This window comes from Stegodyphus dumicola, chromosome 9 (genome assembly GCF_044657685.1).
Source record: "Stegodyphus dumicola isolate Sdum_Otavi_A_Nest chromosome 9, ASM4465768v1".
NCBI lineage: Eukaryota > Metazoa > Arthropoda > Arachnida > Araneae > Eresidae > Stegodyphus > Stegodyphus dumicola.
The window spans coordinates 93,552,363-93,576,893 of NC_140776.1; the positions used below are offsets into that span (position 1 = coordinate 93,552,363).

Below are 24,531 nucleotides of genomic sequence, written 5' to 3' on the forward strand. Positions count from 1 at the left end.
CGTTATGATGATGGCTGCGAATAAACTAATGTAATTCAGGCTCAACTTCGTCAACATGTGATAGAAGCAAGATGAAATTCAGCGGAACAACATCTCATAAAGCTTTAGTTACCAATCACATGATATATCACCAAAAGTATATGAAGAATACTAGCTTACCTTTATGATGATGGCTGCGAATTTGAAGTTTTCAGATATTGCAGGCAAAAAATTAAATGTTCCAATTAATGGGATTTGTGGAAAAGTTTAAAGAAATGAGGATGCTATAATAGAAGATTTTCCATTGCGATGAAAATGCCTCAATCATCAATCGACTAATGGGTGACAAAGTCTTAATATGGTTCTAAAGCCAGAAACTATAACTATGTATTGGGAAGAAAGTGACAGAGACGTATGACAATTTAATGGGAATTCTCGACACGGCAGTTACAGAACTTGAACTATGGAACATTGTAACTGAACACGAAATGTAAAATCTGTAAAATTAAGGACAAAATATTAGCAAAAGAAATGAAACAGCTTATACACCTTACGCTGAAAGAACTGTTTAGTAAAGGAAACAACAATATATTGAGGGTTTTTTTTTTTTTTTTTTTTTTTTTTTTTTTAATTTTGAATCCCTTGAGGTCAAAATGCTTCATTGCTTCAAAAACTACTATTTCGTATTTTAAATTTTATAAGTTCTACATATCACATTACTAGAATCTGAAAAAAACCGTAATCTGGAATCGCCAATGTCTATCAAGCCTGGATCTCTCACTTTGTACTCAAGTAGTAGCAGCAACAGCTGCAAAAAATACATTGAAATAATCTTATTTAGGGTATTCTTTAAACATTTGCTAATAGGAATATATTTTCTTTCAGATATCTTTCTCAGCAATTAGGAACAAAATTGGATCACTTTGCTGAAACATTGTTGCCATCACTTATTAACTTAATTCCAAATAGTGCCAAGATAATGTCTACTGCTGGAATAGTTGCCATACGTTTTATAATCAGGGTAATAATTTTTTCCTATCTTCCAAAACTGCCTCTTAATACCTTTCCAATTCTTAATAAGATTTATACTTAAAATATTTTAAACTTTTCTCTAAAAGTAATTTGGGAAGGAATTCATATATGATATTTGTTTATTTATGTTATTTATTTATTTGCGTATTTATTTTTGATTACTGCAAGGAATTTTTGCTTTTTTTATTATGCTTATCATTAAATGTAACTAAAATGGTCCTATTTAATTTCCTCCTGTAGTATACACATGTCAGCCGGTTAATACCTATTATTACTTCTCATCTTTCTTCAAAGTCAAAAGACATTAGAAAGTAAGTCTCCTTTGTTATTTCTATTTTAAATATTTTGTTTTTACATTATGTATTTGTTAGCTACATTGAAAAATAAACTCTATGCCTGAGGTACTGATTTAAACTTTTAATTCTAATTACCATTAAACAACTATATGATAACAGAAAAATACATATACATGCTTATGTATTTAAATATACAGTAAGTCCAAAGTTTAAAGGCCAATGTCCAGACAGAATGATCTAATATCTGGACCTCCTGATCACCAGTAATTATTTTAAAGTTTTTTTTTTTTTTTTTTCTAGAAAGGGAGAAAGACTGATTCTAAAAGTAGTTTCTTGCTTTAGATATGCTTATGCTTCATATATGCCCAATACACATTTTTTTCATTATGAAATATATGAAAGGTTCTTATCTTAATTTCATTTGGATACTAAATAAATACATCTATGTTGAAGAAAGCAATAAATTATTACCTCAAATCTATATTATATTAACAATGATTTGTTGGTTATATATCTACCTTAGCATATTACTCTTTAGCATACATCTCAGACTAAAACAGTATACCAAAAGTTCTCTAATCATCACCATGCGACTATCAACTTATGGCAGTTTGTGAAAGGACGCAATCCCTAAAATATTTTTTTTAAATTAGTAATTGAATACTAAATTGTGTGCTTATAGTCTTTTATGTTGACTTTATGCTTAGAGACGATTATAAACTTCAGCCAACTGTGCTGTGATGTGTTGATGAGAGAAATTTAACAGAGCTTTCTGTCCATATGCAAAAAATAGATTTTGTTAATGATATTGTTGCATACATATGGGTTAGTAATAGATTGATTGCACATAGAACCGATGATAGCTTGATAAAATTTATTTTTACCAAAAGAAATTTTTCACCGCAAAAATTCTCATACAGCTCTTCACAGTCTCATTGAGTAGAATCAGTAGTTACTCTTCAAAATACTAAGAGCATGAAACACAACACAATGAAAAATGCATCTAAAAGGCAAAGCTCTCTCGGATATCTCAATACTCTGAAGTCACTCTGAACTAACAACTACTACTGCTGAGAAACTGATGCTATCTCCAGTCTTATATAGTTTTACCCAGGCCGTCAAGAAATCTCTAATATTTTCTGCTTCTCTAAATTACTAGAAAGCATATGAGGGTCAGATGCGGTTACAGCTAATATAGGAATCATTTATTTATGCTATAAAAATATAAAATACAAAATAAGTAAATAAATAAAAAAAGTAAAAAATAAAAAAATAAAAAAAATTAAAAAATACAAAAAAAATATACCCCCCCCCCCCAAAAAAAAAAAAAAAAAAAAAAAACTTGTGACTTAATGATTTTTTTTCTTTGCCCAAACTCTCTTGAGCTATTGTGGCTCCCTCTAGTTTGCATTAAACTAACCAATTATGCAACTTTCCTATTTCTGCTTACTACTTAGATATTTTATGATGTGGAGGTGCATGGTTTTGGCTAATATAGGAATCAATTACTGTTATTCAGTAACAGTATATATTAGTTTTACAGAAATCAGATCAAAATGTCACCAAATGGATGCCAAGTTTCATGATTTAAGGCAATTTTTCTCCAAATTTGGCATAAAACCGCCCAAACGGTTGCCAAATTAACAAGGCAGTCATTTACTCAGCGTTAAATAGACTTACCCCTGTATTCTTATTTTTCAGCTAGAACATAGTTTCTCTCAAGCTTTTCATGTTATTTTACACAGAAAAATACAGCAGTTTTGTTATATCATTTCACTAAAATTATCTACAAATTTGTGACAATATTCATAGGCCAAAAGATTACATTTAATGCTATTTGAATTAAGAATAACTGGTATGTTATTCATATAAGGCTTACATATATGCAGGAAACAGACATAAGTGTAGTAAATAACTAAATTAATATAATTCAGGCTTAACTTTGGTAGTATGCAATAGAAGTAAGACAAAATTTAGCAGAACAACATGTCTTTAGAGAACAGTCTTATGATACATAGCCTGTAGTGTAAAGTGGATGCTAGCTAAGCATTAAGCTATGTTAAAAGGAGACATTATTCGAAATTTGTAGTATGGTTCTAAATGTAGAATATGTCACTACCACTAGTGAAGAAAATGGCAAAGAGGATGATGAGACTAGAAAAATTTCGATTGACAATTTTGTGGGAATTGTTGACTCATTAATTACAGGATTGAATAATGGAACTTTTGACTGGACAGGAAATTATCTGAAGTAACTGAAATAACTTTTGTAGAAAGTAATGTGTAATAAATCAACAAATTAATATTGTTTTTTTTTTAATAAATTTTGAATTTTTTAAGATCATAAATCGTTCCTTCTTTCGTAAACAGCTATTTTCTAGTTTTAATTTTATGATTTTTGTAGGTCATCTGACTAGATTTAATTGTATTATGTAAAATATGTAATTGTTGAAGTTGTGATGAGTCCTTGATCTCAGACATTTTACTCTACAAAATTTCATTTTTCATCCAGTTTTCAGACTCTTTTTCATTTGTATTTTTTTCTTTTACCTTCATTTTATGTAAAGGTTATGGGATGTGCAGATTTAAAAAATTTTTCAGGAATTTTTCTATTGAAAGATATATTTCTTACTCATACTGCAGCCTACTTATTCATAATTACAATATTATTGTAGAAGGTTTTCTTGTTTTTTGCTGACACAAAAATTAACTAAGTATTTTTTCATTAAAAATATTTTTTATATTTCTATTTTTCAGAACATGTTTTGAATTTTTGGACCAACTCCTTGTGACATGGCCTACTCATCCAATGGAAAAACATGTTGGTATTCTCACAGATGCTATAAGAAAAGGCATCAGTGATGCTGATCCCGAGGCTCGTGCATTCTCCCGAAAGTATGTAATTTTAACATATTATTGTAATGATAAGTTAATAAATTATGAAGATGGTATTAAATAATTCCACCTCCTTTCCCATAATGAAAGGAAAACATTATTGGTTTAATAACAGATATTAATAGATAATGAAAATGTGTGTTTATTAAATCATATGATCTGGTATAGAAGCATTAACCCTCTCAGTTGCACAGTTTTTTAGATCTGCTCATGAAGTGTAATTAAACCTGTAATTAAACAGCAATTTTAGCTAAATTTGTATAATTGCTTATTTTGGTCTTTGTTTTCGTGAACTTCCATTAAGATGATATTTGTATCATTAATGAAAGTGAGAAAGCAAAATATTGTAACAAATGAATATCTTCTGTAGAATGCGTTGCCGATGATATACATTTGTTACAATATTTTATACATATTTTAAATTATAAGCTAATTTATACCAAGTGACAAAAAAGTCTGATGACTGGATAAAGCCTGCGATGCCGCTCAGGATTAGGGATTTTTCAGGTATTTGTTTTTTGGGTATAGCAAATGCATTTGATTTCAAAGATGTAGTGGGGGAGTTGGAGATGCTAAATAACAATTCCAACGTGTTTTCCACACCACAGAACATTTAATAAAGATAATCAGAAATGGTCAAATTAGATTAAATACAAGTGCCGTTTGATACAAGCAGGATTCTGTATAGCTTTTGCCAGTCTTATCACATAACCGATTAGTGCCTACTCGCACTTGCTGATGTATTATACAGTCAATTTACCACCTTCGCGTGGAAAACTACAGTTCCTTATTCTACACCTTCACGTGTAGACAGACATCTCACCACCTTCGCGTGGGATAGCAGAAGAAAGTCTCTGTCATACTCCTCTTTCACCTCGCTGCTGGCGCATCGTTGAGGCCCTCTGGTGGTTGTGTCGCACTTAAAGATACTACAGCTCGTCCATCCTGACACTTTTTCGTCCTCGAAAACACGGATCAGCAACACTGGAACATCAAGACAGCACCTGAAAATAAATTTAAAAAAAAAAAAAAAAAAAAGAAAGAAGTGTGGAAGAACCACACATAGTTCTATATAGTAGAAGTCCACGGCTTCATGAGATCAGCTGCTGTAGTGGTACATCCAGGACCTTCATGGTGTCCCACTTTTTTCACCTAGTAATGATCTTTGCCTTTCCTCGCTGTTACATGGTATGGACCGAAGAACTTTGGCCCTAACTTTAGTCCACCTCTATACTGTGTTATTTGTATGGCAATTAAGTCGTTCACATTGTATACTTGTGCCTCTTTTCTCTTCTTGTTGTATGTTTTTCTATTCTCTTCCTGAATTTTTAGAATGGTTTTCCTTGCTTCCTCTCTCATATCTTCTCGATCTTTCATCATAATATTTTTTTCTTCTTCTTCGAGAATTTCCATAATCTTTAAGTCTTCTCGATTTCTCATTTTAACACCATTGAGAAGCTCAAATGGAGAACTCTTTGTGCTTCTGCTCTTAGTGCTGTTCAAGATCCTTCGTACATCTCCAACATATTTGTACCACTTGGTTGGATCATCTATGGATAATTTAGATAGGACTGGAATCAGAGTGAGATGAATCCTTTCCACTTGTCCATTTCCTCTAGGAATGCTTGTAGTTGTAAATATGTGCTGGATCTTCTCTTGACTACGGTAATCTTCAAAGTCTTTAGAGGTAAACGCCGTACCTTTATCACTTATAATTCTCAAAGGATTACCAAAAGTTCATTGTTGCAGTCTTCTGCAATGCTTCTTGAGCTGATGTAGACTTTACTGGATAGAGCCACACGAACTTTGTGAATGCATCAACCACGGTTAAGATGTGATTTTAGTTCTTATTTATCGAAGGTAATGGTCCTATAAAATCGATATGAAAAGTGCTCAAAGGAATACTATCTTTTGGTATGGGATTCAGCAATCCTTCGCCCTTACCTCGTTTTCTGTCGCACAAAATACATTCTTCACAATTTGAAATAGCTTGTTCAATTCGTTTTCTAAGGTTAGGAATATAAAAGTTGGTTTTTAGCAGATCTTCTGTTATAGACACTGTAAAATGTCTCTTGTTGTGGATACTATGTATGATTTCTAGCTCTAATGCTTCGGGTACGACAAGTAACTCACAACCACTGTTGAACTTGTATAATACTCAATTTTTCACTAAAAAATCTTTCTTCAGTCCTTGCTCGACTAAGGATTTTAGCAACTGGAGACGCTCATCACTCCTTTGCGCAGCTGCAATTTTGGCTGTAACTTCTCCCTGAGAACAAGTAACCATCATAACAGCGTTTCTACTTAATGAATCCACATGCTTCATTTGTTGCCCGATCTGTGAACAATTTCATAGTCAAATTCTTCTAGAAGTAACGCCCATCTCGCCACTTTAGGGGTTAGATCTTTCTTGAACATAGTCTTCTGGAAAGCGTTACAATCCGTAATTATTCTGACTTTAGATCCTAAAAGGTAATTCCTGAATTTCTTTAGAGCTTCTACTATAGCTAAAACTTCAAGCTCATAATTAGATAGCTTCTCTTGTTGGAGACTAGTTTTTTTTACTCATGAAGTAAATGGGGTGTAACTGTCCATCATCTGACTTTTGTAGCAAAACAGCGCCGACTGCTTGCATCTGTATGCAATTCTAATGGTGCTCCTTGTTTAAAAATATGAAGAACCATACTTGTGGATAAAAGTTCTTTCAATTTATTAAATGCATCTTTTTGCCCAGGCCCAAATTTGAATTCTGCTCCGTTACGAAGATCACTTAGTGGTTTCGCTATTTTTGAATAGTTGGCAATAAATTTCCTAAAATACCCAGTAAGACCCAAGAAACTTTGAATCTGCTTAAGGCTTTTGGGTTCCGGGAAATTTTGAACAGTCGTGGTTTTTTTCAGTAGAGGGGTGAATTGTACCATCCTCAATAACATACCCGAGAAATTCTATTTTTCTTTTCAAAAACTGGCATTTCTTAAAATTAATATCCAAACCATATTCCTTGGCTACTTCTAAAACACGTTTCAACTTTTCTAAACCCACATTCTCATTTCGTGCTGGAATAATAAAATCGTCCATGTAAGTGACAACAGTGTCATCCCAAATTAAATCTCTAAACACATTAAAAATAAATCTTTGGAACGCACTAGGGGATGTGCACAAACCAAAAGGTGCTTTTAGAAATTCTTACAAGCCTGCATGAGTAATAAATGCCAAATATTTAGTGCAGTTTTCCTTAACTGGAACATGAAAAAACCATTTTTTAAGTCTAATATCGAAAAAACCTTTGCTTCACCCAAACGATCTAAAACCTCTTCTACTTGTGCCATAGGAAAAGAATCCTTAACTATTTTTTTATTTAACTGCCTGAAGTCAACACAAATCCATGTCTTGCCACATTTTTTTCTACACAAAACAATTGGCGAAGCATATTCTGAACACGACGGCTTTATAATCCCATCCTTTAACCATTCATCTATTTGATTATCAACAATTTTTTGGTCAGCAAAAGGAATTCTCCTCGAACGCTGAGAAACTGGAATTTCATCTTTTAATATTACTTTCATTTTTAAGTCTGTACTGCGTGGCTTTTCTAATGGTTTATACTCATCAATGAGAGTGGAAACAGTATTGCGTAATCCTTCATCTTTAATATGCCATAAATCTGTTTCGCTGTCTGCCTCAATGGCTGCAGAAATAAAAGACAAAAAATTCCTTTCCGACGTTTGGCAGAATCATTTTCATATTGCGTAAACATCACCTGGTCAGAACAGATCATTTTTAGACAGGAAGGGGGAAAATACAGTCTTGTTATCAAGTCATCAACCATCGCTGCTTCTGTTTCTTTTTGTTTTTTACTTTCGCATAAAGAAAAACTTCGCCGTTTCCGCATTAACCACATGACCAAACGAACTTTTGAGTTCTATACATCCACTTGATTATTTATTTGGAAAAAGGGATTTCTTTACAACTATCAATTCACTTCCAGAATCTATTAAACATTTTACTTTCTTACCATCAATCAACAGTTCAATAAATTCTAACTTATTTCTAGCTGCATTATCCGATCCAATCTTTAACCCAGATACCTTTTTTGGAGACAAACTTTCCTCCTTTTCTAAACATTTGGGACAATTTCTCGCAAAATGAAACAATTCCCCTTTACTCCCACATACATAGCAAATATGTTCGGGTTGACTACTACCCTGATTTACAAACTTCCCTGAATCCTTGAAATTGCTCTGAGCTTTTCTAAGATTGTTTTTGGGAAAATTAAGCTTTTTATTTCCTGGAGTTTCGATTCGTGTGTTACTGGTATCAACTAAAGATTTACCCCTGGATGAATAAAATAAATCACATTCTCTTCCCAATTGATTAGGTGGGAACCAACTTTGACCCTCCCGAACACTAAGATGTTCCTTTGTTTTAGAATCAGGAGTTTCATACAACTTATCAGATACAATAAGATCACACAATTTCTTAAAGTCATCTACCTCTCTTAGCTTACAATAATAATTGAAAGTTGCACTGAGTCGAGACGCGAACTGAACATGATGAATGTCTCTGCACATTTTAAAAATTGTTCAAACATTCACGCGGTGTCAGCTGAAATTCTTTCAAGATTAGAGTTTTTAATTTATCATAATCCGCGATTTCTTGTTCAGAAACATACGTTAAAACATTATTATATTTATCACCTAACAAATTAATCAACACTTTTGATTTTAACTCCACTGGTACACTTGTAGTAGTAAAAGCTTTCTCAAGTGACTGAAAAAACAAATGCAGAGCTTCCGGTTTCTGGGGTACAGCTATAGTTAGTGTTTTGATGCTTTTAATGATATCTTCAACACTAGTCTGCGCGTTTCCTATATCACTCGATAATGATTGTGATTTTAAACTTTCTAGCTAAATCTGCTTCTCAATTTGAGCTAATTTAAGATGTTCGATCTCTAGCAGATAGTGTTCATTACTTGTTTTAGGCGTCCGATCCTCTGCGATCGATTTGACGACGCCACGAACAAATTCAACGTTTGTTTTGAAAATATCAGAATTTTCGATAATTTTTCTAATGTCACCTTTTTTTAGCATTTTCTGGAACAGTCTGTCCAATTTGTTCCGCAATTAAGTATCCAGGTATGAAGTATTCAAATATCAAGTATCCAAATATCCCGGCCGAGCCCCTGTTTTTCTGTAGTGGGGGAGTTGAAGATGCTAAATAACAATTCCAACATGTTTTCCACACCACAGAACATTTAATAAAGATAATCAGAAAAGTTATAAATTAGATTAAATAAAAGTGCTTTTTGATACAAGCAGGTTTCTGTATAGCTTTTGCCAGTCTTATCACATAACCGATTAGTGCCTACTCGCACTTGCTGATGTATTATGCAGTCAATTTACCACCTTCGCGTGGAAAACTAAAGTTCTTTATTCTACACCTTCACGTGTAGACAGACATCTCACCACCTTCGCGTGGGATAGCAGAAGAAAGTCTCTGTCATACTCCTTTTTCACCTCGCTGCTGCCACATCAGTGAAGCCCTCTGGTGGTTGTGTCGCACTTACAGATACTACATAGATGTACCTTCATAAGTATTATTAAAAAAAAAAAAAATGTGTTTTTATAACTAAGCAAGCTGTCTGGCATCATAGGAAACAAAATTAAAAATATTTGTTTTGAAATTCTTTAGTGCAATGTGTCTGATAAATAGAAAGAGAGATTTATTGTATAATTGTAATTCTGCACACCGATAGTTGAAGCAATCATGATTTTGTTGTATTTTGAAACCTAATTTTTTGTTTTATTTTCAGTAAAATGATTTGAAATCATATTTTTTCAGGGCATTTTGGAGTTTTGCAGATCATTTCAGAGAACAAGCTGATAGCCTTTTAAATTCTCTAGACAACAGTAAGCAGAGAATGCTTCATGATGAACTTACTATGAGTAATTCTTCCAGTAGTAGCTCACTTACTCAGAGTGGCAAGCCATATCGTTCAACTGTGTCCAATCATGCTGGCTCTGTAGAAAACCTGAGGTAATCAAAAAATAGATAAATAAATAAATAAAAATGAAGTAAAATAATATTGTCAATAAACAATGTTTTCCTCTTAGAGTTGTTAGTATCAAAATGCATTACTCTTAAAAATTTGTTGTTGTTTTATAATAGTATTTCCTTATCATTAAAATACTTTATTTATAAAGTATCTTGGTACTATCTTGGAGGGGGCGACCCTGTAGTGATCTTTTTTAACATTTAAAGGTATTTAAAACTTAAATCTTGATTAGCAAATGTTTTCATAACTGAAGTAACTGCCAAGTATATTAACTATATGAGCGTGCTTGAAATGCACAATTAATTGCATTATTAAAAATATGATATTTTGAAGAAGCCAACTGTGCTCTAAGATGAAGTTATTATAATGAAGAGTTCTCATAGTAGGTTATGATCAGCTATGTTCAGTCATGCTTCCTCTGTAGAAAATTGTAGATTGTTATCCAAGTTTAATGAATGTTGTCTTTAATAAGAGAATAAAATGTCATATCTTGTTATTTTAGTGATCCATTTTTATTATTAATAAAAGAATTAAAATGATCAGTAATCATGCTACCTGAATAAATGCCTTTCAAAGAATAAGTGAAATGAATTGTAAAGTTATGTAAAAAAAAAGAAAAAATATGCATTTTAGTATGCTTAAACTTTCTGCTGTAATAAAGACCAAATTATTAAATTACTTATTTCTCTTTCTACTACATAATTGTAACTATTTATGCAAATAAACTTTTTTTGTTTAATTATCATGTTTTAATAATAAATAAGATCTCATTTACAGTACACTAAAGCTTTATTTCCTTCAAACATTTTTAACATCTGTCATAGTTTTTCAAAAACAATTATTATTTATTTGATGATTTATTATTTATTTATTTTATTTGTTTACTGAGTTGGTTATTTTATTTAGTAGTACATTTTAACGAAGAAGCAGAAAACTGATGTGTTCACAGATTCTTTAAAATCCCTCTTTTAATTTGAATCAAATTCCTTTTTCACCTTACTTAAACTATAAGTAATTGAATTTCCTTATTTCTGTTTAATGGTAAATCATTCGTAAAATAAAATATTTCTTCATTCATCAGTATTATCATTTTCATTGTAAAATAAATATCTCTGATTTTTTAAACTTATTATTTTTATAGAAATGTGTGAAAATCATAACTACTCCTTTATAATTTAAATTTTAATTGTTTTGAATATATAATTTTGAAAATGAAGTAAAACATGTCTTTATAACAGTGATCTATCTATCTATAAGTGCTGGCATCTTTATGCAAGTTAGCCACTATTGGCCAAACAGCCCTCCCCCCCAAAAAAAAGAGTCCCCACAAATGGTGCTGTGGCATAAAGGTGCTTGCTTTCTTACCAGGATGAATATTGAGCTGGAAGAAAGTGACCTTCATAAGGATATAAGCAACTTTGTGCTGTGGCATGAGTATACAAGTGTGCTGCATAAACCCATGCAACATGCATTTGTAATTGCATGCAAGATATATGTTAAGTTACCTATGACCCTTCATGCATAAAAAACATAAAAACTGAATGCAAATATATCAGAAAGTTTTATGAATCCTCCAAAATTTTCCAAAAACTGTCCTCTAAGCATTTTAAACTATCAGTGATTTTACTTTGAATACCATTTACATTTTCAGCTCCTAAACTATTAATCAGTTTGTTTCCTTAATGTTAAAAATGTGGAGTAATATTATCATTCTTTCTGGTGTAATGCTTTTGCAACATAATTAACTGAATAATATGAATTGTAGAATATTTTTGTTATCTGTTTCTTGTTGAGAAAAATGTTTTACTTTTATCGCTTAGAAAACAAGAAATAGATTAAATTTTATTTGTTTTTAGTAAAATGATTTGAAATCATTTGTCAGGGCTTTTTGATGTTTTGCAGATCATTTCAGAGAACAAGCTGATAGCCCTTTAAGTCCTATAGTTATCTATTTCTTGTGTTCTAAATAATGGAAGTTTAATATTTTCTCACGTGTAGTTATGTATAGCATATACGTACATGCATGTAATTTTAAAATATTTCCTCCTTCTAATAGCCTTGGCCGCACTGGAACACTAGGTAGACGTACAGGAATTTCTAACTTACCAAACTCCAAGACAGATGCTTGTAAGTATTTAAAATATCACCATGCTTAGCATCTTAATTTCATCTATGAGTATATTAATGCATGATGAACTGCATGCTTTTTCATTTTCACCAGCATCTTTGTGTTTATTGAGCATGTTATTTATTTATTTTTATTCTTTATTTATTTATTTGTTTTGGGTCTGAGTGAAAATATTCTTTTGTTACTTTAGGCAACATGATTAATATTGTCACAAACTAACTACAAAGGTTTTCTTTCTTTCTTTCCCCCCCTTTTTTTTTATTTTTTTTAAGAGAGAGAGAGAGCGTATTATTTTGTTAAAAAATTCTTTTATTTTGAGAATAACTCTTACATTGGTTTGTATGAACTAACTATGCAATTAAGTTCTTATTGAGTTCCTTTATTATGTGGAATTCTGTTTTCATCATCATTTTGCCCCTCTTTTTTTCCTTTCTTCACATTTTCATACAAAATATATATGAAGTAAATTCATCAGAATTTATACCTTCGCACTTATGATATTTGTTTAACCTAAGCTATCATTCAGACATTGAAATGAAGCTCATTCTAGAATTTAAATAGACAGATTGCTGATTTGAAAAAATAAGATGGAAACTTTGGAGGAGAGGTCGTATTTTTAAGAGAGATTGAATTTTTTGTTCCATTCATAATTTTTCCAATGTATTTAGAGTTTTAATTGTGAAATTATATGAAAATATTCCAAATAACAATGTGTCATTTAAGGTTGTAATAAAAACGTAATTAGAAACGTTTTTTTTTTTTTTTTTTTTTTTTTCTGAAATTAAGTAGTTGTTATGTGGATGAGCAACACTAAAATGCATTAGGATCTAAATTTCAGTAAAAATACTTCCTGAATTGATGTCGGAAGAATTTGATTATTGTAGTTTTTAAAAAACAATATTGATCATCATTTAAACATTTGCTAATTCTGCATAATTTAGATGCATATTTTTTCTTTAATCATACTTTTAATTTATTACGGATTTCATCCTTTTGCTATCTTTTTTTTTTTTTTTTTAAATACTTTTCCTTTTCAATACAATTTTTTTTTTTAACTGGTAGATCATGAGGTTTAATGTTGACAAAGTCTTTTATATTTTCTTAAAAATTTAAGCTAAATATGTTTTTATTTCCTTTTGAATTTATGCTCGCAATATACTTTTTTTAGTAAAATTTAATTTATTATGTGAATAGAAATGAAGTTATATAGTGTCATTTCAAATTAACTAGAGAATTAATATTGTTGAACAAAAGCAACAAACAGTATATTTTATTACAAGAAAAATATATTTCCTTATTCAGTAAATGAGCTAGTAAATTTATGATTTAATTGGTCTTTAGTAATATGCATATTTTTACATTTAGTATTATATTTTATAAAATATACCACAATACTGAGTACATATATGAATTATCCAGTATTTATGCTTAATATTTATATAAATAAAGGTTTAATTTAAACTCTTTGAACATTAGTGACACATTGTTACAAAGTCTGAGGTCAAGAATAATCAAGGCTTCAGTGATTCCAGATTTTGGAAACTTATAGACTTCAGATTATCAGCTTAAATGTAGGAAGATGACATGTAGAAATTATAAAATTAAAAATATAAAATATTTGTTTGTGAAATAATGAAGCATTTATGATATTAAGGGAATCAAAATTTATAAAAAAAAAAAACTCAATATTTATTTGTTTTATTAAACATTTCTTTCAGTTTTATTTAAATTGTTTAAGCTGTTTCTCTTTTTATTTTGTAAGTGATATTTTGTCTTTAATTTTATGTATGATTTCGTGTCAGTTACAAAGTTTCATTGTTCAAGTTCTGTATGCGCCATGTTGAGAATTCCCATTAAATTGTCAATCAAAATATTTTCATTCTAAAAAACCCCTTATCATATTTTTACATTTAGTATTATATTTTATAAAATATACCACAATACTGAGTACATATATGAATTATCCAGTATTTATGCTTAATATTTATATAAATAAAGGTTTAATTTAAACTCTTTGAACATTAGTGACACATTGTTACAAAGTCTGAGGTCAAGAATAATCAAGGCTTCAGTGATTCCAGATTTTGGAAACTTATAGACTTCAGATTATCAGCTTAAATGTAGGAAGATGACATGTAGAAATTATAAAATTAAAAATATAAAATATTTGTTTGTGAAATAATGAAGCATTTATGATATTAAGGGAATCAAAATTTATAAAAAAAAAAAACTCAATATTTATTTGTTTTATTAAACATTTCTTTCAGTTTTATTTAAATTGTTTAAGCTGTTTCTCTTTTTATTTTGTAAGTGATATTTTGTCTTTAATTTTATGTATGATTTCGTGTCAGTTACAAAGTTTCATTGTTCAAGTTCTGTATGCGCCATGTTGAGAATTCCCATTAAATTGTCAATCAAAATATTTTCATTCTAAAAAACCCCTTATCACATTCTTCAGCATTGATAATATTATTTTCTGGATTTAAAACCTTACTACAGATTTTGTCTTCCATTTGATGATAGCTTATCATCATTGCAATAGAAATCTTCCGTTATATCATCTTCATTTATTATTATTTCTCCATATTTTTTTCACAAATTCCATTAATTGGAACATTTTACGTATAAGCCTATAAAGGCTTCAGAATCTACACCAAAATAAGGTTGTTGTTTTACCTCATTCTGAAATTACACTTTCATAAGCTAGAGTTGGCCGGTGCCATTTTCTCTTACCAAGGTCACTATAGAAGCAAGTACCAAAATACTTTCCTTTTATAGATCCTGTTTACAGCCCACCAGCAGCCGAGCGGTAAAGTGGCTGAACACTGGTAGTTTGGTCCGGGGTTCGAATCCCGCGATCGGGCTGGCTGCATGGGTGTTTTCATGGTTTTCCCCATGTGTAACGTGTATACGAGCCAATTTCCTTTGGAAAGTCCTCCACGAAGGCATCCCTCCCCTTAGGCAGATAGCCCTCGAGGCTTTTCCATAATCACACACACATGTAGATCCTGTTACAACTCCAGAATTAGAATCTCTTTTCAACATAATCAAAAGTTCAAAGTTTAATTTTGGTTGAGATAGCTGTAGTAATACAGAGGCTGTTTGCTTATTTTTTAAACGATTTTGCTTTGCTATCTAGAACTTCCGTCTGGAATTTTTTTTTAACTGCAAGTATATTTTTGAAGAGATAAATTTTCTTCTACTACTTGCCAGTTTTGTTTTCATGCAAAATGTCGCTTTTAAAGAAGCAATAGATGGAAGGCTATTTAGTTATTATTAGTATTATTAGTCATTACTAGTATTAAAAAACATTGTGAAATCAATAGTTTTTCGATATCTAAAGCTACGATAGGTAATGTTGTCAACAACAAAGGGAAAAACATCGAAATTTACCGTCAAGTTGAAAAATTATTTCAAATACGTATCCAAGAAAAAAACGGAATATTTCGGATGTTGCAAAAGCAACATCTTTAAAGTTAGAAGAAAATCCACCAAGTCAAAGGACAGTTTCTTAAAATACTCAGTGTAAACCACAAGCAAAGTGAGTAATGCTGATTTGAATCTTAAAAAGCCCTCTCCCCCCGAAAAAAAAAAGAGATGCATCGTCTTTCTCCACGACATATCGTTCATGTGCTGCAGAATTCTTTATAAGAAACATTTACCTGAAAAAAAAATGGAAAAGTGTTGTCACAATAGACAGATCTTGGATGCACTTAAATGACTGCAATAAAAAGATATCTATTTATTATCATCCAAGAGGATTAAAAAAAAAAAAATCTTAAAGCATGGTTCAAGGAATCTAAAGAAAGGTTTTCTAAGGAATTTATGATTGTTGCTAATTTTTCACATAACAGCAAATTAAAAATAAAGAGAGTGGAGAAAAATGTTAAGATCATTTCTGCATATTATCAAAAACATTTATAGCCAATTTTCACACATCAAATACTTGTCTTTACACACAGAGTGATCAAACAGTAGAATTGCATCAAGGCAAAGCAGGCAGCGACATGTCAAAATCTACTGTTATTTTCCTGGAAAAAATGGAACAATAAACAGATGTAAAGTCATACCTTTAACTCATATCACTACTGAATCTCTTGATCCATCACCAATGTATTTTTGTGCTTCTGGACTGTTAAAAAGCAGATTGTTCAAACATCAGCTTATAACCTCCTTGGACTTTTTTGGAAAGCTGTTCTAGAGCAATAGGATAAAATACTTCTTCCAATACACTACAAAAGGCTTTATTTTTATTGTCTTGGAAATTATGGTGTATAAAGATAGTAAAGAATAAGCGTTATCACATAGGACATTTAAAACATAAAAATTTTAAGTAAAATATTTCTATAATTATAATGAAAATCATTTAAAAAATGTGTGATCAGCCTCTGTAATTGCATGCAAAAAAAAAAAAAAAAAAAAAAAAAAAAAAAAGCTAGATCAATTTAAAAAGTTTAGGAAGAATGCAATTTGCCATGTTAACTGAACTTAAGTTCTTTGGAATCCAATTTCTCTGTCTTGCTGCTTTACCCCTCCTCCCCCCCAAAAAAAACCCTAGTATGAGCAACTGACCAGTCCAAACAAATATATCCTGGGGCTTATTGTTTAGGTCAGACACAAAAATCTCTCCCCATAATTATTCAAGGCACAAAAGTGGGGCCACAACTAACCTCAATGCATGGAGGAATAACACTTGTCTGCACAATGGCTTTCAATAGATTTGATTTTCTTGTTAGTTTGATATCTACTGACTATGCTTGAAAAGGATGTGAAACTGTAGAAATTAAAAACTGAACATTGACACTAAATCAATTAAGGCTGAATAATGGATTGAGAAAAATATTCTGTGAAGCATTAGCCATAGGAAATTCTAAGCATTATCAAGAAATAGACATTGTTATGAATCATTTCATGTCTAGGTAATAATAATATAAATAGGAAAGAAAAAATTCAATAGCAAAGGTACAAAATAAAAGGTGTTTGGAATTACATTTATTACTTAGACTTAAATACACTTCTTAGGCACCATTTCTAACTGTAATGTGCATTCAAAATATAGCAATAAAAATTCATGAAAAAACCATCAGATTCTCTGTTATTATGCAGTAAATTATCTGGTAGTACTGTTGCCATCTATACCAAGTAAAATCAACTAATTTGCAAGTTTAAATCTTTCATAATGCTAAAAAACATTTGATTATTCAGAATAGCGAGTCCACTTCGTCTATGTGCATTGCGGCAAATTTTCTGAGTGATACTCATCTGTTACCATTTAGGCAGAAATTTGTAATGCACGTTACATTTATTTGTACTCACTACAGTGGATAACTAGAATATGCAATGAACTCATTGATGAACACCAAAAGGGTTATGGATAGCCATATTTTTTTTATTCACTACATTATATTGTGTAATGCATAGCGATAAATTTGGTGGCAACATACATTCATTTCAAAAGTGAATTAAATTGGATTAAAAAAATGAGGATCGATATTAAAAGTGCCTTTGGTGCTAAAAATTGCTGGTGTTGCAGGTATTGGACATCTGGATTTTGGACTTTATACTATGATATATGTATTGTAGGAATTGCTGTGCTGTAGAGTTTTTTGGAATGGAAAATCCATTAGAGAGTTATTATTGCCTGTTTATTAAAACAATGGAAGTGAATAATTATATCTGATTGGCAGCACAGACTTTCCTATTTTTCAACAAAATGGCATTGATGTTTTCTTTTCTTAAAATTGTCCACTTCGAAGTTTTTATGCATTAAATATTTCAGCTTCTAAATTTATGCACTGTAGTTTTTCATATTCTCGTAATTTAAAGTTTGTTACTCATTTTAGTCTCAGCTGTCAAAAAAAACTTTTAAAACTGGGTACATTAGAGTAGTTCATTGGTGTTGAGCAGCTATTTAGAAAAACAACTAGGTGTTTCAATACTGATTATGGGCAGAATACTTTGAAAAATGCATAAAATGAATCTTGGTGGGTATAGCATAAAACTACTGCTATGTGTCAGTCAGTCAAATTAGGACTTTATAAATTATGCATTCTTCCTCAGTGCATGTTTGGAATTATCACATCTTCCAACGATTTTTAAGCTTTTAAATTGTTTGGTTTCTGCTTATCCTTTGTAGCCTCAGGCATCCCCACTCGATTGAGGTCAACTAGTGCTATTGATTTGTCCGCTGTTAGGCGTGCCAAAGCTCGAGCTGCATATTCTACTGTTGCAAACCTTACTAGAGGTTCTGGGGCTTCTCTTCGTAAGTTTTATTGTTGTTATGTTTCATGTTTGGTTATGGAATTATTATTTTAGCTTTTAATTTGAGCATGATGCATATAAAAGCATGCAATGTTTTTTTATGTCTGATTTTTTTTTTTCTTTTTTTTATTTGCAAATCAAGTTTGTGGTGAGTATAAATGAAAAATTAGTACAAATTTATATTTTCCCTCTTTATTTCTTAAGGATTTCGATCTTCAGGCATGGTATGCTTAAGAGTTTAATTGAATTGCTTCAAAAAATAATGTGGAATAATTTCCTATATATTTATTATTATATATGCATATATATATATATATATATATATATATATATATATATATATATATTTAAACAAATTTTAAAAAAAATTAAATTTTTTTAAAAATTTGCTTAAATTTAAATTTTATTCCTTGCAGCAATGGTGCAAAGAATTATTTAATTAAATTTGTTTTTAAATTTAAATTAAATTTATTTAATTAAATTCAATTTCTTCTTATATATATGCATGTGTACTATTTTGTGACTAGTTGTAAGTGTTGATTATTTGTATCTAATAGTAGCTTTGGTAACTTAATTGCTAATGCAAGTTATATGTAACAAATATGTGTGAAGGGGAATTTTTTCTACATTTTCAAAAATAAATATTCAAAATGAAGGGAAATGTACTGTGTAAATACTTAACTTTAATCTAATATGTATCTTTAATATAATTTTGTAAATTTTAGGATATTAAATAATTTTTATATCAAACATTTTTTTTAATTAATAAATATGATCTCAGCTACCTAAATATGTGTTATTTTATAAAATTATACCTGAATAGTAATAAGTTGAGGTCTTCATTTTACCCCACATTAAACATTTCAGCTCGAAATCCAGCGAGAAGAAATGAATCATCTGTTCATGCCATTACATCTCCTGAAAGAGTAATAAAATCACGTCCAAGAGGATCATCTCAATCACAGCGTAAGTATTAATTTTCCAGCATGTACCATATTAAAATTTTTCATGTTTGCTTTATGTTTGGTTTCATATCAGAGGGAAGCACGATAATCAGTAATTTATATTAATCATAAGTAGAATAAACATACCTATCGTATCATTTTCTTTAAATACTTATAATTTATTATTAAGCAACTGCTTTATTGTAAGACATAGTAATCTGCCAATACAGATGAAAACCTCTTCCAGCAAATCTAAACTCCTTATCATTTGCTGTCATTGCAAAAGTTAAAAAGAGTGATTAAAGTTGAAATTAAATTTTTTATTCAAGAAAATTTACTAAAAATTAACACAGTAATATTTGTGATGCATTGCCTACTTTTTGTTTAACGGTTTAATTAGTTCTAGTAAGTTATATATATATTTTTAAAAATGCATCGTACTTTGCTTTTGTGTATTATTATGTATTTTTGTGCAAAAATATATGTATATAATTTTGCATTTCTGTTACCCATTTTATTTTATCTTAATCTCATTTTTATCTGTCAGATATTATTGTCTATTAGCTAGGTATTCTATTTTTATGTTCATTTGAAATTGTGAAAACTTGAGTAGGTGACTTTTTACACAAAAGGAAGATAAATGGGCAACATTTTTCACATTGGAGAACTTTTCTATACAAAATATTTTTCTCTTTGAAATTTATCTTGCTTGAAAAGGAAATACTAGTTTAATAGCATGTTAAAACTTTTTTTTAATAGTATATAATATCTAAAGGTAAATTTCTTATCAAATCTGATTAATATTGTTTGATAAGAGAGAATTATAAAATATAATTTTTATCCTATTGTTTTTCATGAGATGATTATGAGAATTGTGTATAATATTTGAAATGGAATTTTTAAATGTTTCTTGGGGACTTAATTAGAAAAACTTTATGTTACTTTAAACAGCTTTAAACTCTGTGTGAATGTATATTCTTATGTAAATTGGTTCCATAGAGAAAAATATAAATGATTTATTGAACTAAAAAAATGTTTTAAAATTCTGTTTATTATTCAGAATTGTTTAAAAGTTATGTTTAAGTTTATAACTGTATAGAAGTATTTTGAATATGTTCTACAAAAAAGTAAGTTAGGTGAATTTTTTTAAATAAATTTATTTATTTTGTGCTAGACTTTGACAACTATTTTATGTTTCCTATTTTAAAGTGTATTTACAAAACTACAGTTAAGGCTTTGACAGGTTTGATGATTTATCATTCTAAGTGTCCTTTATTCAGGATTCTGTAATTTTTAAAAAGTGTTTTCACAGAAATTGTATTTTATAAAGATTAATAGAGAAGTGTGAAATTGAAATTTTTGTTTTATGTATTTAATTGGAATCAATTGTGACTAAATTATTGATGATGTATCTTTTTTTAGTAATATGCTTAGTACTTGTTAATATATTAGAAGTCCGTTAATGATTTTTAACATAGCTTCTATTTATAATAATTTTACTAACTTTTCCACTTAAAAATATTATATTTTTTTCCTAGTAGATTGAATGGAAATACATCCGTATCTAATAATTTTAGAATGTATGTAAAGATTATATGCCATTAGATAAAATGTCTTTCCTCGAGGGAAAGCAAATTTGATTACTTAAGTAAAAAGTAAAGGCTCCTCAGTATATGAAAATTGTTTCTGTGAAATAAATCCATCCATGACAAATCAGTCAGTACATAAATTTTGATTGTACACACAGCCCCTAAATTGAAATTTATTTTTTACTACTTCTTAGTTCAGAATTATTTTTTAATGAAATTTAATAAGTTGATGAACTGTGCTTTTAAACTAGAAGTTTAGTGTGGAATTAGTATAAGCTCTTTATAAAAAATAATTTTTATATCAATAAATATGGTACTTTTACATTATCAGGACTAGATTCAGAAATGTATGTATTCATGTTATATGTGTGTATATGCATATATGTATGTTTTTATAAACACGTAACGCATTCATCCACCCATGCATACATGCGTATATACAGTTCTGAATCTGGTCCTGATAATGGAAGAGTAGTTTAAATCTTTTACAGTTAACTTTACTGTCAATTGCTCATATCAATACCAAGAAAGAGGGGAATGACTTAAATTTTTCAGAAAGGTTTTTTACACTAAAAAGATTTGCTACTTTCTGATTATCTACACCTCTAGTTTCAACAATCATTAGAATTGCCATGTTTTGGGCATATTTTTGAGTATACAAGCAATTAAAGCTAATGTATATATGCATGTGGTGTAATATGTTTATAGGGATTTTCATGCTGTATATTTAACCTCTGTTTCAATGAATGGTATCCACTGGCTGTGAGAATGTAAATATAAGCTGTATAGATATTTTCCAAACATAAAATTTCTTGTTTCTTTTAAAATTCTTTAAAAATAATGATAATAAATGTTATTATTTTATGAATAGAACAGTACCTATGAGCCCTAAAATTCACAGATTGAATTTTCCACCAATTCATAAAATTGCCAATCAGTGGGCAACTCTTCATGGGGTTTGTGATTAATTAGAAAGTACTAAATAGTTTTAGCGTTGTTAATATTTGATAAAAGAAAATTGAAATTGTAGCTTTAGATTTTATGAGCATAAAGCATAGAAAAACACTTTGCAGAAGTAGGTTACTGATAATTAGAGAAACTGTATTTCCACAGCTAACAGTTTGAACAAAATTACCAACGTAAAAGTCATTTGCATATACCCCTTCCTCTGTAACTATGTTTTAATATTAAACCTGATAACACTATAAATCTAACATAATGTAAATATCCTATGCCCATCCTTACCCATCACTAATTGTGACTTTCAGCAAGCAGTAGGCCTGATTCTCCTTCATCAAGATTAAGCTATGCAACATATTCCACTACGGATGGCAAAGGTAGAACACGTAATAAATCTGGAATACCCATAGCAACTAGTAGAGAAGCAAGTCCAACAAGGAGTGGCTATGGTAGTAATTTTTTCACAATTTTAAGATTTTTGGAACTAAATTTCAGTTTTATCACTAATTAATTTGTAGTGGGAGTTTTATTAAAATTATATGAGAAGAAACCTTGCCTTAAAAAAAAATTGTGTGGTTTGTATCTGAAAGAAGAATTTTTACTGAGTTATAGCCTGTCCAGAGCAGTGTGACTCTGAGAATTAATTTTAAATAACTGTTGTTATATAAATGGGCATGCATTACTTGCAACTGTCATTTATATTGAATTGTATCTAAAAATTGTCTTATATGTATTAATTACATGTATTCATTTTTTCAATCCTCTTTTATTTCCATTTATAGATCTGTGTCTTCCTTATATACTTCTTTAAAAATATAATAATAATGTTTCAAGTTTATCTATATATGATTTTGTGTGTAGTTAAAATTTGATATGAAGTTAATAATTAAATAATTAAGAATCTTTAAGGTTTCATAATATTCTGAAATTTGCCATTGATTGAAATACTTTTTTAAAACTTAAATATATTTTTTTTTACTTTAATTATGTACACTTCCAAATTTTTTATTTATTTATTTTTTATTTTTATAATATTTATTTATCTTTGAATGGTTTTGGGGAAAAATTCATTTTAATATAAATTCTGCATAAAAACATACTGCATCAGATTATGTTGGTGAAATTTAATTTTATTAAAATTTCACTTATAAGATTGTTATATTATATGATTACTTACTCTGCATGTTACACTGACATAAATTGAAAAATGAATGTATAACATTTTGCATTAAATATATCAGTGTTTCTTTTAATTGGTTTAATGTAATTCAGAGTAATCTTTCATTAATCTAGTTAAAACATTTCTTCTTTGTTATCATCTCAGAGATTATATATAGTGGAGAAATTCTATGAATAGCATTCTGATGAACCTACTGTTTTGTTTGCAACTATTGACAAACATGAGAAGATGCAGCATTCACCAACTTTGTTGAATCTTGAGTGCTCCATGTGCCTCTAAAATCAGTTTTTGTTATATCAGTTTTTAGTTACAGTGGAGAAATTCTATGAGCAGCATTCTGATGGAACCTACTGTTTTGTTTGCAACTATTAACAAACATGAGAATATGCAGCATTAACCAACATTGTTGAATTTTGAATGCTCCATGTGCCTCGAAAGAAAGATATTAACAATACTTGTATGTTTGCATCAGTTTTTAGTGTGCGTATAGAGAAGTATTCAACGAATATAATAAGGAATGCTCATTTGTCGGCATAAAACATGTTTGCTAACTGATATGTTTTCGCATTTGCGAGCCGTATGATTTTCTAAAATGCTTGGCTTTTAGTAGCATTAGCTATTAATTCTATAAATTTAAAATGAGGATTGAGATTTATATCTTAACTCATGTACCATTTTTGATTGCAAAAGTTGTGTTAAATTGGATATGTGAGTAAGCAACATTGTTTTTGTAGCATCATTTTGTTTACTTTCATTAGCTAAATTTATTACAAGCAATACATTTTATTAGTCCTTTCCCTCATCAAAAATGAATTATTTTTGTTCACTTTTAAATGTTAATTTGCTTGATCTCGTTATAATTAAAATAGCTTTTGCTGTGTTTTAATTGGTTTTAATTTAAGCCTTTTGGTTCATTTAATCAGTGTCAGTTTCAAGTCTTTTATCTTAGATTGAAGTAGGATACTACCTGCAGACTGATTTTGAAATGTTATTTATCTCATAAGTTAATCCTTTCCATAAAATATATGCAATTTTTAAATCCTAATCTTATTGTAAAAATGTTTTTTGACTTCTACTTTTTCTTAAGAGGTAAATTACATATATAGTTCTGCCATTATTAGTAAAATTTAATTTGATAGTAGCTTTTTATTTCTTAAGACTCTAAATATGCATGAATTTGCCCTTTTTTTTAGAAAAAAAAAATAAAAAAT

The 24,531-nt window shown here is 29.6% G+C and overlaps 1 protein-coding gene across 12 annotated transcripts in view; it reads left to right on the plus strand.

The window, feature by feature from the left end:
• Positions 1-24,531, plus strand: part of chb (CLIP-associating protein) — a 358,527-nt gene that overhangs the window by 258,958 nt on the left and 75,038 nt on the right. For 9 of the 12 annotated variants that reach the window (XM_085823772.1, XM_085823773.1, XM_035371225.2 and 6 more), the window contains 8 exons: positions 865-1,000; positions 1,252-1,322; positions 4,065-4,202; positions 10,045-10,239; positions 12,315-12,385; positions 18,523-18,648; positions 19,515-19,613; positions 22,449-22,589. In XM_085823772.1, the coding sequence (XP_085679898.1) occupies positions 865-1,000; positions 1,252-1,322; positions 4,065-4,202; positions 10,045-10,239; positions 12,315-12,385; positions 18,523-18,648; positions 19,515-19,613; positions 22,449-22,589 (977 nt within the window). The remainder of the gene's footprint in view (positions 1-864; positions 1,001-1,251; positions 1,323-4,064; positions 4,203-10,044; positions 10,240-12,314; positions 12,386-18,522; positions 18,649-19,514; positions 19,614-22,448; positions 22,590-24,531) is intronic. The other 3 variants (XM_085823771.1, XM_085823770.1, XM_085823774.1) reach the window with 3 other exon arrangements.